This window comes from Miniopterus natalensis, chromosome 1, assembly GCF_054644295.1.
Source record: "Miniopterus natalensis isolate mMinNat1 chromosome 1, mMinNat1.hap1, whole genome shotgun sequence".
NCBI lineage: Eukaryota > Metazoa > Chordata > Mammalia > Chiroptera > Miniopteridae > Miniopterus > Miniopterus natalensis.
In genome coordinates this window covers 60,324,586-60,336,697 of record NC_142081.1, presented here as the reverse complement: position 1 = coordinate 60,336,697, position 12,112 = coordinate 60,324,586, and the positions used below count along the sequence as shown (strand labels likewise).

General features: G+C 43.3%; 1 protein-coding gene across 1 annotated transcript in view; it reads right to left on the bottom strand.

The window, feature by feature from the left end:
- GPR176 (G protein-coupled receptor 176) overlaps positions 1–4,005 on the bottom strand; it is an 82,631-nt gene extending 78,626 nt beyond the window's left edge. The window contains exon 1 of the mRNA XM_087822362.1: positions 3,819–4,005. Within this exon, the coding sequence (XP_087678488.1) occupies positions 3,819–3,990 (172 nt within the window). The 5' untranslated portion in view covers positions 3,991–4,005. The remainder of the gene's footprint in view (positions 1–3,818) is intronic.
- Between the last annotated feature and the right edge of the window lie 8,107 nt (positions 4,006–12,112).

Here is a 12,112-nt window from a genome sequence, read left to right as displayed (position 1 = left end):
TCCAACAAAGGGGAGATAGACACATGCCCAGTAAAGCGGGGGTGACATAGGAAAGGTGCTTGCTGTCAATCACACCTGGAGACAGAGATGGTTGGCCAGTATGGGTGTGGCCACTATAAGCACAGAAATGTGGAATATTTAATTCCCTAAACAAAGGAATTCTCTCTCTTGTGCTCTTGCTGCTCTTGGGGCTCTCGGGACTTGTGTGACTCTGGGCTTCCCTGCATTCGCATACACACAATGGACTTATGGACTGTAATTAGCCTGATGCTGAACTGGACCCAGCTCCAACATGGAAAGGAAACTCTGGACACTGGCTTTGCTTCTAGCTTTAAAGAAACCGCGGCTATACTTCTATGACTGAATTAAGAGAAATGGGACTTTGGAAACCCAGGGATATAACTGAATGCAAATAAAAATCACGCATTCTCCCAAGAGAATCTCACAAAGTTCTTTTTCTCGAAATATCGTAAGGACTCCACCCCCAGCAGTACTCATTGGGGAAGAGGACCCCCCACTTCGACCGATAACAGATACATATTAAATATCCAAAACAGGCAAATCCATTGAGACACAAAGTATATAAGTGGTTGTCTAGGCTCAGGGTATTAAGGAGAAATATTATTTGAATAATATTACATATAATTATTCTGTTCTAAAATACGCAGCCATTAATGTTCCCTGTGATTGGAATATTATAGTTATTCCAAGTTGTTGGGGATTTTTCCTAATAACAGGCACTAAAACAGTTTTCAAAAAGAGCTGTAAGCCCGGCCGGGCGTGGCTCAGTGGTTGAGCGTTGACCTAGGATCCAGGCAATCGGGGTTCGATTCCCTGTCATGGTACATGCCCGGGTTGCGGGCTCGATCAATGACTCTCTCATCATTGATGTTTCTATCTCTCTCTCTCCCTCTCCTTTCCTCTCCCTGAAATCAATAAAGATATGTTTAAAAAAAAAAAAAAAAAGAGAGCTGTAAAACATCATTAGTAGAAAGGGAGAGAAACAGTTTGCCAGCCCAAAATATGCCTTTTTGGGATACTAATTCTTTTAACCTGGTCATTTTTAAGAAACAAAAGACTCAGAAGAATCTTTGACTCCTCCACTTATCTGCCTAATGTAATTCAGATTTTAAAAACCTGTTACAGGAAGGGAGGTCACCCTAGCATATATGAATTCAGCGTGGCAGAGAGGGAGGAACCTAGCAGTCTGTTAGGATCCCCTCAGAATCCCATTGTTTCTGGGTGGCCCTGCAAGAATTTGTTTACCAAAGGTTTGCTCCTTCTCACATACCTGTGAATTGTTTTCCTTCAAGCCTCAATTGCCCTGTCTACAGGTCCCATGTTCTTATGGAACTACTGTATGTACATACGTAATAAATTTGGTTATTTACTCCTGTTAATCTGTCTCATGTCAATTTGATTAGACCAGCCAGAAGAACTATGAGGGAAATGAGAGAAAATTATCCTCCTCCCCCAGAGAATTATTTTCAAATAATAGAGGGTCTCTGGAAATCCTAATGAAAAATTCTAGAGAATAAAGGAAGTAAATCTGAATTTTTTTAAAGGGGAAAAAAAGGACTCATTCATCTATGTTTTGGGACATGGGAAACAAGAAGATTAAATTGGAGTCATATGACATTCTAAATACTATTCTCTCCACTTAACTTTCCATCCTTACACATTCCTCCATGATAAATCTTTTTATTCCTAATCTGTGCTTTTTTTCCTATATTTTGGGCTTCATAAAACTATGCTTCCCAAGTTTACCTGCCTTGCAACTGACTGCACATGACTTTGGCAATTTAGCTCTGAGCCTCAACTGTCATTAGCAGGCAGACTCAATTACACAGATACGTCTGCATGGGCCACATCCTCAGAGAACGAATCAAGAAAGAATACCAGTAACAAGTACACAGGGCAATGTTACTTAGCTAAGCTTTCAGGAAACCAGAAATGCCTTTCACTCTTGCACAAGTTCTCTGACTTTTGATTTCTAGACATCTACCCATATTTACACTTCTGAAAACAATAAGGAGTAAATGGAATTCTCTTAGGAGGGCCTAAGTAATGTGGAGGGGGGGAAATATGTCCCCCTAGGCCACATCAGGCATAACCAAGAGGAAGGGGAAAATTGGGCTCCTATTTGGAGACGTCCATAAAAGCAGTTTTTGCATGTCAATTAAAGTGCTATGTGGAGAAAAGAGTTGAAATAAGGGCAGATTTACCTAGGAATTCCAAAGCAAGTTACAAAAACAGAAGTACACGGGAAGCAGAACATTTGTTAAATGTGCACTATTTGCCCTGCCCTTTACATACACGCTCTGCCGTGTATTTCAATAGTACTCAAATTTTTAGAGTCAAATGACAGGAAAATTTCTCTCAACACCATCTTCAGGGTTAAAGCTACCAACGGGAAGAACAAAACAAAGCCAACTATATACATGAAAAAAACCTGCAGAAATAAAAATGCAGCCACTTCTACCACCTTCCCAATATTCTACACATTAAGTAAATGTAACAATACTAGAATTTAATTCCCCAAAATATACAGTGCATTGCACCTGGTACCTAGTAGGTATTCAGGATTCCCTCGGTTGTTTGTTAAATGAATACTGAAAGTATTTCGAACACAAGCTTTTGCTTTGTTAGTGTCCATTCACAAAAACACATCTTAACACTAAAACACACACACACTCACCTAGATACAGCCACATTGATGTCTACTCCTAAAAATGCCCTCATGACAAAAAGTGGAAAATAAATACGATAGAATGCAACAGGATGATGACAGAGAAATTATGATGGGAAATGCCAAACACTTAAAATTCTTCCACTGTATTTTTGATGTCAGTTATCTTGGTTTCCATGGAAATTCACAGGAGTCTACAAAAAAGTAATCTATTCCTACATTGAAACTTTAAGACTGCTCTAGGCCATAAAGTCACGCATAATCACAATCTTTTTACATCAATATAAATGGCACATCAGAGAATCTGCATTTGAAGGGAAGCCGCATGTTTACAACAGATTACAACAAACCTCAACAGAAATGAATACTAATTATATCATTTATCACTTACAGAGTAGCTACCAGAAGTACCGGTAATTCTCACACTAGCGGACAAACGTTTTTTACTAGGGGCTCATTTCAATTCAGTGATCTTTTCTTCTCCAGACAAGTATACTGAAATCTGTTGTGTGTGGTGTTTTGTGTTTTTATTCTGCCTTTATTCTGTAACTTCAAACAAAACACAGGTAGAGAAACAGACTTGAGATGTTTTGTTTTGGTGTTTAAAAATATCTGCAAGCAACGAAGTTTAACTCCACAGGGTTGTTTAGCAGCGGGTCGATGTTCCGAAGAAGCAAGCCGTAAAACACTCGCAAAACACGGTTCTTTCAAAGTAATTTTACATATAGGCAACAGATGAGAGAAAAACACATCCATCATCAGCAACAAAACAGAAGCCTTGTGCCTAGTGATCTGTAAACAAGCGCTCGGGCCAGCGCTCCGCCCTGGCACCCGAAAGGTAAGTGATGGGCACCACCCCGCGCCCATCCCGAAGCGATCCGCAGGGGCGGCCCGGGGAGGCTGACCTCCGCCTCGGCGGGCACGGTCCTCCGGCCGGGAGAAAGCCCTGAGAAGAACTCTTCTGCTTCCACAATTGGGCTAGAGTCGACCGTCCCTGCTTAACTTCCCCGCACTCACCCCGGCATTCTTAAACCTCCCTCAACTATCTGCACTTTGCCATATAGGGACTAGATGGGCGCCTGTGCCCTCGGGGCAAACCCCGAAGAAGGCGCCCAGGCGGACGGCTTACCGAGCAGCGAGCCTATGAAGATGACGACCTGCACGGTGGTGGTGAAGTGGCGGTACAGCTGCGCCTCGCCGGGCTCCCCGAGCGCGCTGCGGTTGGCGCCCGCCGCCTCGGCGCCCGACGCGTTGCGCGGCTCGCTGGCGTTGCGCGAGATCCAGCTGCCGTTATGCCCCATGGCGAGGCTGGGGCCCCGGCTCTGCTCGTCGCCCGCCTGTCCGCCGGCCTCGTTCCCCGTGTCAGTCCCGCCTGCCCGGGGCACAGAGGGACGCGCGGGTGCCTGGTGGAGTCCTGGAGAACCCGGGGCAGCCTCGGGTTCCCTCACGACTCCACATCGCCAGCCCCGGCGCGTGTGAGGTGGGGAGGGCGAAAGGCGAGACTGCGCCCCATGCCCGTTCCCTCGTGGATCCCGGTCAGAACCCACATGAAGGCGGCGCGGTCAGAGCCCGCCGCGCGTCGTCCGTCCCTCCTCCCGGGTGGTCAGTGCAGCCAAGCCCACTCAGCGGAGATGGAAACACTAAAAGAGGCATTTGATGATCAAACGAGGAAGCTCTCCACTGTTGCCTCCCCCTTCAACCTCGGCTGCTTCCACCCCCACCCCACCTCCCGGAGGACCCGGGCATCCCTCTCGAGTCCCCTCGGCTGATGGGCTCAGCCCCCCTCCTTAGAGGGAAGAGAGCACTGGGCTGAAGCCGTTGCTCAATCCTGCTGGCTTCGAGGCTGGATGGCGATGGGAAACCTGTGAAAAGCCCAAGCCAAAGTGGTCAAAGCCCCGAGGGGAGCCCCGAGTCCCCGACGGCGTCCATGGCCTGGGCGGAATGCCCTGAATCTCCCCCAACAGCCTCGCCCTCAGCACCCGGCCGTCCCCCAGGACGCCCGGGGTCTCCTCCGACCTCCCGCCTCGGCGTCGGCTGCGGGGACGCCGTCCCCACAGCCCCTTTGCCTCCGCACGGCCTAGAGCGCCCTTTCCCGACCCCGCTCCGGCCCTTGCTGCTGGGAGAGAACCTCGCAGCCCAGCGGGTACACGGGAGGACGCCCCTAGAGAGGTCGGGCACTGTCTGCGCGGCCGCGGGACTCCAGGAGAGCGCCCCGGGCGGCTGGGGGCGCGCAGCCCGCGGGGCGGTCACGTGACGCGCCTGGCCCCGCCCCCCACGGCGGGGCGACCGCGGGGACGCCGCCATCTTGGTCCTCCTGAGCGTGACGCCTCTGGCCTGGAGTGTGGGAGGTGCGGAGGATCCTCCTCTTGCTGCGATGGCGAAGTTGGCGGTTTCTTTTAGGCTCCGCTTCCTTTATTATTGTTGTTACTGCTCCTTATCTTGTCGGCAGGGGCTGCCTGAGGCTTATAATTACACGTCGCCGCGACGACGTGGGCTAGCAGCCCAGTCTCCCGGCTCCACAGTCAGGCCTTGGGTGTAGCCGATGCATTTAAGAAAGATGAAATTTAGGAACACAGTGCACAGTTTACTAGGCCTTTTTATTGACTCTCATTTCCAAAAGGCACACAGTATAACCCAGGGCTGATGGATTCCAGGAATGAAGAGTTGGGAGGGAACAACATCCTGCGGGCTGATGCGAAAGGATGGGAAGCTGGGACAACCAAGGAAGGAAGAAGAAACGGTAAAGTGGAAGCTGAATGGGAAAAGGAATGTGTGTGGCATCTCGAGAAAGGATCTGGGGGGAAGAAATGGAGAAACGAGACAGGAAAAAGGCTGCTAAAGATTTGCTTGTTTTGACTTACGGAAACTGGTTTCTTTTTTAATAGTGAAAGGACGTAATTGAGGGCTTTGACGTATTGACTGATAGGACTAGGTCCCAGGACAGTAATTCTTAAGAACTGATTAAAATACAGTTATGTCTTGGTTGCTTCAAGGCTGATCGTGCTACAACATGGCTACTTCACTTTCACTGGTAACCCCGTTATTATTCGTCTTGAAAGGGCGAAAGTCTGTGTCTTGTACGTCTTTGGATTTTCACAATACCTGCACGTAATAATCCTCTATGCAAGCAGTTATTTTAAACATTTTGGAGGCCAAAAAAGAGATGGGGAAATTACTAATTGTAGTTTCAAAAAAAAGTTTAAAATTTGTTCTGGGAGTCCAAACATTTTCCAAGATGAAATACCCCTTAACATAATCATTACAAAACAAAAAGGATAACACTCCCTTAGGAAGGGTTGGAGAAGAATGTGAGTTGACTAGTAACAGTTGTAAAACTACCTTTTACCCACCTTCACCTGCCACCCCCTATTCAAAACTGATAAAGGTGTAGGAAAGAGTATTTAGGAAAGCAAGAAACCTCTTTTTTTTTTTTTTATCCTGAAAAGATACCAGTAAATTCCCTACAGTCCCTAAATTGGTGTTAGGGTATAGGATTGGTTGAATCAAGAAATAACCCGATCAGCTAAGTTTACCATGATTCTCAGACTTGTGGAAGAATTGCTTTGTGAAAATATAGGACCAAGGGCATAACTCCTAGGACATAATTTCTGTGGCTGTGTGGTATATGAATTTTTCACTGGCTACAGGAAAACTTAAGGTTGATCTAAGAGATTGGACATGATTTAAATGTATGTTAAGTGTCTATAGTAATGTTATACTTGTCAGGTCATCACAAACTTAGTGGCCAAAAGAAACAGCAATCCTTTATTTAGCTCACAAATATGCATTTGGGGCAAGGCCTCATGGGACAGTTTATCTTTGTATCACATGACATCAGCTGGGGCATCTCAAAGTTGAGGCCAGGTTCTGAAATCTGAAAGCTTGTTCACTCATGTCTGGCAGTTGATGCTGGCTGCTGGGACCTGGGCTGGGACCGTCAGCTGGAATACCTCTATGTGGCCTCTCCAAGTAGCTGCTTATCTTCCTCACTGCCTGCAGCTATGATCCAAAAGTGACTATTCCAAGAGAGACAAGAGGACAAGGCAGAAGTTGCATTGACTTTTATGACTTAATCTCAGAATGCAGTGGAAGTGATGCTATATGACTTCTATTTGTCAAAGCGGTCAAAGAAAACCCCACCACATTTACGGAAAGAGGACATAGACCACACTAAAGGGAGGATTGTCAGTCATAATGTGAGAAGAGCATGTGGAATGCGAGGTACGCTGCAGTCATTTAAGGAAAATATAATCTGCCATAATACTTATTTTCCTTTTGTCAGAAGGTCCCGTTTCCGGTATATTTCTTTTGGAATTAAACCTGAAGAGATAAAAAAACACAAAAATGAATTACAGTCCACTTCAATTACTTATGTATAGGTGTTACATGGACATGAGCTGGCCAATAGTAATACCTGGTAGCAATCTGATACACAGCCATGGCTGAAGGCAGGTGATCGGGTCTACCAGCCAACATGTTATATGCTAGTTAATTCTTACACAAACTTTCTGGAGCTACACTAAAAATAGGAAATGGAGTAAAAAAATAAGCAATCTCTGCCTCTTAGGTAATAAGTAATGGTCCTCTTCCATAATGAACAGTATAAGAAGGCATTCTCCCAATTTAAAAACACTGTGTTCAGAACTTACATGCATGTATGCGTGACCCAAGGACACAGGCAATAGTGTGGTGAAGGCCTGGGGCAACAGTGAGGTGCAAAGTAGAAGGTGTCAATGGAGGGAAAAAGAGGACATCTGTAATACTTTCAACAATAAACACAAATTTAAAAAACAAAAAAAACACTTTGTGTTCCCAAAGTTTTAAAGTTAGTTGTCTAGCACTCAGGATCTATTTCCCTATAGAAATAATAAACATGGTGACAGGGTTCCCAGGCAGGGTAGGGGGAAAAAGAGGGAGTGAGAGGCTCTAGGGATTAAGGACTTTCAGGGAGGTCCTATTCAGTCTATACCTCCCTCTCTGAAGGTCTTCCTCCTTCAGTCTTTTTAAAGAGTTACCTCTCATCCTAGGCAGTGTGGCTCAGTTGGATGAACATTGTCCCGTGTACCACAAGGTCACTAGTTTGATTCCTGGCCAGATCATATGCCTGGGTTGTAGGCTTGATCCCCAGTGGGGGGGGGGGGGGTGCAGGAGGTAGCCAATCCATGTTTCTCTCTCCCTCTCCCTTTCTCTAAAAAGTCATTCAGAACATTTTCTTTTAAAGAGCTACCTCTCTCATACCAGTAATTCACCCATTTAACAAAAACATGTTAATACCCTTGTGCTGGGAAGGCAGAAATACAGTAGTGTAGACTAGAACAGATTCTCATAGCTTTCTCCAATCACCTGATCCTTAATCATATACCTACTGGGATTTGCTTAGGAATTTTCCTTCTCTTAACCATAGGAAAATATGTATAATGGTTAATTTTATGTGCCAACTTGACTGGTCTATGGGTTGCACACATATTTGGCCAAATGTTATTCTGGGTTATCTATGAGAGTATTTCTGGATGAGATTAACATTTGAATCTGTAGACTGAGCAAAGAAGATTGCCCTCCTTAAAACAGGTGGGCCTCCAACAAACATAAGGAAGCAACCAAAGTGCCCATCAATAGACGAGTAGATAAAAACACTATGGGACATATATAGAATGGAATATTACTTGATCATAAAAAAGATGTTTCCCTCTTTCCCTCTCCCCTCCCCTCTAGAAATCAATTAAAAATCTTTTTAAAAATTAAAATAAAAAATGAAAGGAAAAGAAAGGACTAGAATTCTATATCCAATGAAAATATCCTTCAGGAATGAAGGAGAAGGGGATTGTGGTTTTAAAATTTGGTGTCCAATAACCGAACAATGTGAGAGTTTTCCCTTGGGAAGGTGAGGGTAAGTAGCAAGACCAGGAGATACACTTTGGAAGAGCAGGGAAGGCATGGAGAGGTAGAGACTCTTACTTGGAGAACTGAACTAAGTGTTTAGAGTAGACTTGGAAAATAAGAAAATCTTGGGATATACTGACAAATTGTGAACCCCACTTATACAATGACACTATAATCAGGCCATTGCTCCAAGGGCTTAGAGTTTATCTCCCAGGAGTTGGTTAAGGGTCAGTCTTTTGTTTGAAATACAGAGTTTGTATATCCCAAGCCTGCTGACTTAACCTTTTATTTCACATAGGGCAACCAAATGGAATTATGGACCTTGTTTGGATCCTGATTCAAATAAACCACTGTAAAACAACAAAACAACCACCTTTTTTCTTTTAATAGTTTAAGTTATAATTGACATTAATAAATTGCATATATTCATACTGTACAGTTTGATAAATTTTTATGTATGCATATATCTGTGAAATCATTACCAAGTCAAGATAATGAACATATCCATCAGCCCCAAGAGTTTCTTCTTGTCCCTCTGGAATCCCTCCCTCCAGCTCATCTCTGTCTTCTCTACCACAGGCAATCATTTATCTTCTGTTACTAAATTCATAGTTTTTAGAATTTCATATAAATGAAGTATGTACTCTTTGCCTGGCTTATTTCACTCAGCAAAATTATTCTGAGATTCATCTGTGTTATTATTCTTACATAGATAGTGTATTTCTTTTTATTGCTGAATAGTATCCCATTGTTTTAATATATCTCAATTTATTTTTACCTCAATTTGTCCATTACCTGTTGGTGAGCATTTGGATTGTTTCCAGTTTGGGGATTAAGGTGCTATGAACATTCATATACAAGTCTTTGTAGTGAACATATGCTTTCATTTCTCTTGATAATACCTAAGGGTGGAATAGCTGTGTCATACGTTAGATATATGTTCAACTTGTAAATTAAAACTGCATGATAGATCTACATGAAAAACCTAAACCTAGAAAACTTCTAGAAGAAGATGGGGAAAAATCTTTGTGACCTCGAATTAGGCAAAAATTTCTTGGTAACAAAAAACATTATTCATAAAAGGAAAAAAATGATAAATTGAACTTCCTCAAAAGTAGGAACTATTCTCTTTGTAAAACACTGTTAGAATGAAGACAAGTGACAGACTGGGAGAAAACCTTTGCAAGTCCCACATCTTATAATGGACTTCCAGAATATATAAATAATTCTCAAAACTCAATAAGAAAACAACTTAATTTTTTAAATGGCAAAAGATTTGGACAGAAGATATATGAAGGGCAAGTAAACACATGAAAAGATTCTCAACATCATTATTAGGGAAATCTAAATTAAGACACAATGAGATACTACTATATAGTTATTACAATGTTTAAAATTTAAAAGACTGACAATACCAATTACTGGCAAGGAGGTAGAGTAACTAGAACTCTCATAAACTGGTGGGAATATAAAATGGTACAGCTGCTTTGGAAAACAGCTTATCAGTTTCTTTTATTGTGCAGTTTTGACTTTGAAATAGTATTAAACTTACATGAAAGTTACAAGAATCAGTCAAAGAATTCTCATATATCCTTCACCTAAATTCCCCAATGGTTGATATTCTACATTTGACTTGTCATCTCTTATTTTCTGAATCATTTGGGAGCTAACTACATGTGTGGTATGTATTCCCCCTTAAGGCTGCAGTGTAAATTTTCTAATAAGAAGGACATTTTTCTATATGACCACAGTAGAACCATTAAAGTTACGATGTTAAAACTGATACAATACTGCCATCTAATCCACAGATCTGTCTGTCCCTCAAATTTTGCTAATTGTTTTATGTCCTTTATATGTCCAGCATCCAGTATGGATTCTAATTTTAGACAAATAGAGAATTTTAAACATATACTGGGTATTAAATGATATTGTTACATTTTTAAGCTGTAAGGGTGGTATTATGTCATGTTTGTAAAAAGTCTTTACCTGTTAGAAATACATATTTATGTATTTATAGAAAAAAAATGATATAATGTTTGAGATTTTTTTTGAGATTGACTCCCAGGAAAGTGGAAGTAGGGGAAAGAAATGAAATAAGGCTGGAAAGATACCTAGTTGTTGAAGCTGGATGATGAATACAGGGGTTTATTATATTTCCTCTACTTTTATGTGTGTTTGAAGATTTCCATAATTACAGTTTTTAATAAAAAGACCAGTGGAGAAATGGAAGGATTTAAAAGATTTAATATGATCATATATGTGATTTAGAAATATTACTCTGGCTACAATAGGAAGAATGGCTTCGAATGGAGCAAGAGTGAAGACTGATTGGTTTTCAAGGCCTGTAGGGAAGAGGTGATGGTGGCCTGAACTAAATTACTTGCAGTGGGGTGGAGTGAAGTGGATGGATTGAAGAAATTGTGACAATCTGGATGTGAGAGTTGAGAAAAAGGGAACCCAGGCTCATACTTAGTTCACTTGGGCCGATGTGAGGCCAGTAGTGACATTGATCTAGACAGGGATCACTGGAAGAAGAGTAGGTTCACGGAGAGAAGATGGTTTAACAGGGCCTTGGGTCAAATTAGTACATTTGTGTTATCCAGCCAAAACTGAGTGGATAAGTGACAGCAAGATACCCAAATAATTATTAACTAGCAAACAGAACAGGGGTAAGTAAGGTAGACAGAGAAAATGTCACTTAAACCTAACTTGAGGTAATATGATTATTCTACATTGACATGCAGCCTTAGTAAGTGACTGAAGCTAAAGTACAATGACAGTGTCTGGGTAGATAATTTTATAAAGTCCAAAAAAGATAATTGGAGGCAGAATATTTCAGAAAGATCCCTAAATTCACATTATTGGGCATGGAACGTAATACTTTTCATGGGACTGTAGTTCATGGAGATGCCTGAGTGGAAAGACTTTTCAATTGAAATTGCAACTGATAGATCCCTAAAGGTGGTAATGTAGGGACAGAGAGCATACATAGGATGTTGAGTCTGTGGTTTAAGGGGATGAGTTTGGGAGTTCAAAACTGGGGGAAAGGGAGTAGTGGTCATGACTTTTGGGAAAGTTTTAGGTGATCCTATGACTTGAAAACCCATCAAAGTCTGTCCCTTAAGATTTTCGTGTCACTACCTAAGCCAGGGTGAAGGAATTCCAGCAGGCATTTCTGTTAAAGAAACATTTCGTGAAAACTGTACCATTTGGCGTTATCATTCCATTCTGATTGATTTGATCTTCCGCGTTCCTCCAGATTCCTTTGCTCTGGTTCTCCCACATTACGCAGGCAGACTTGCGCGGCCGCCTACTCAGAACGCCAGAACCCGCCCCCGGCGCGGCGCCCCGCCCCCGGCACGGCGCCCCGCCCATGGACCGACCTGGCGTGGAGCCCCGGCCCGGGCCCGCTCCGCTCGAGCCCCGCCCACAGCCCGCCCATTGACCGCACAGGCGTGGAGCCGGGGCAACAGCCCTCCCACGAGTGGCTCCCGGCCCACCCGCCACTCCAGACAGCGGATCCCCGCCCTGGAGCCCCGCCCC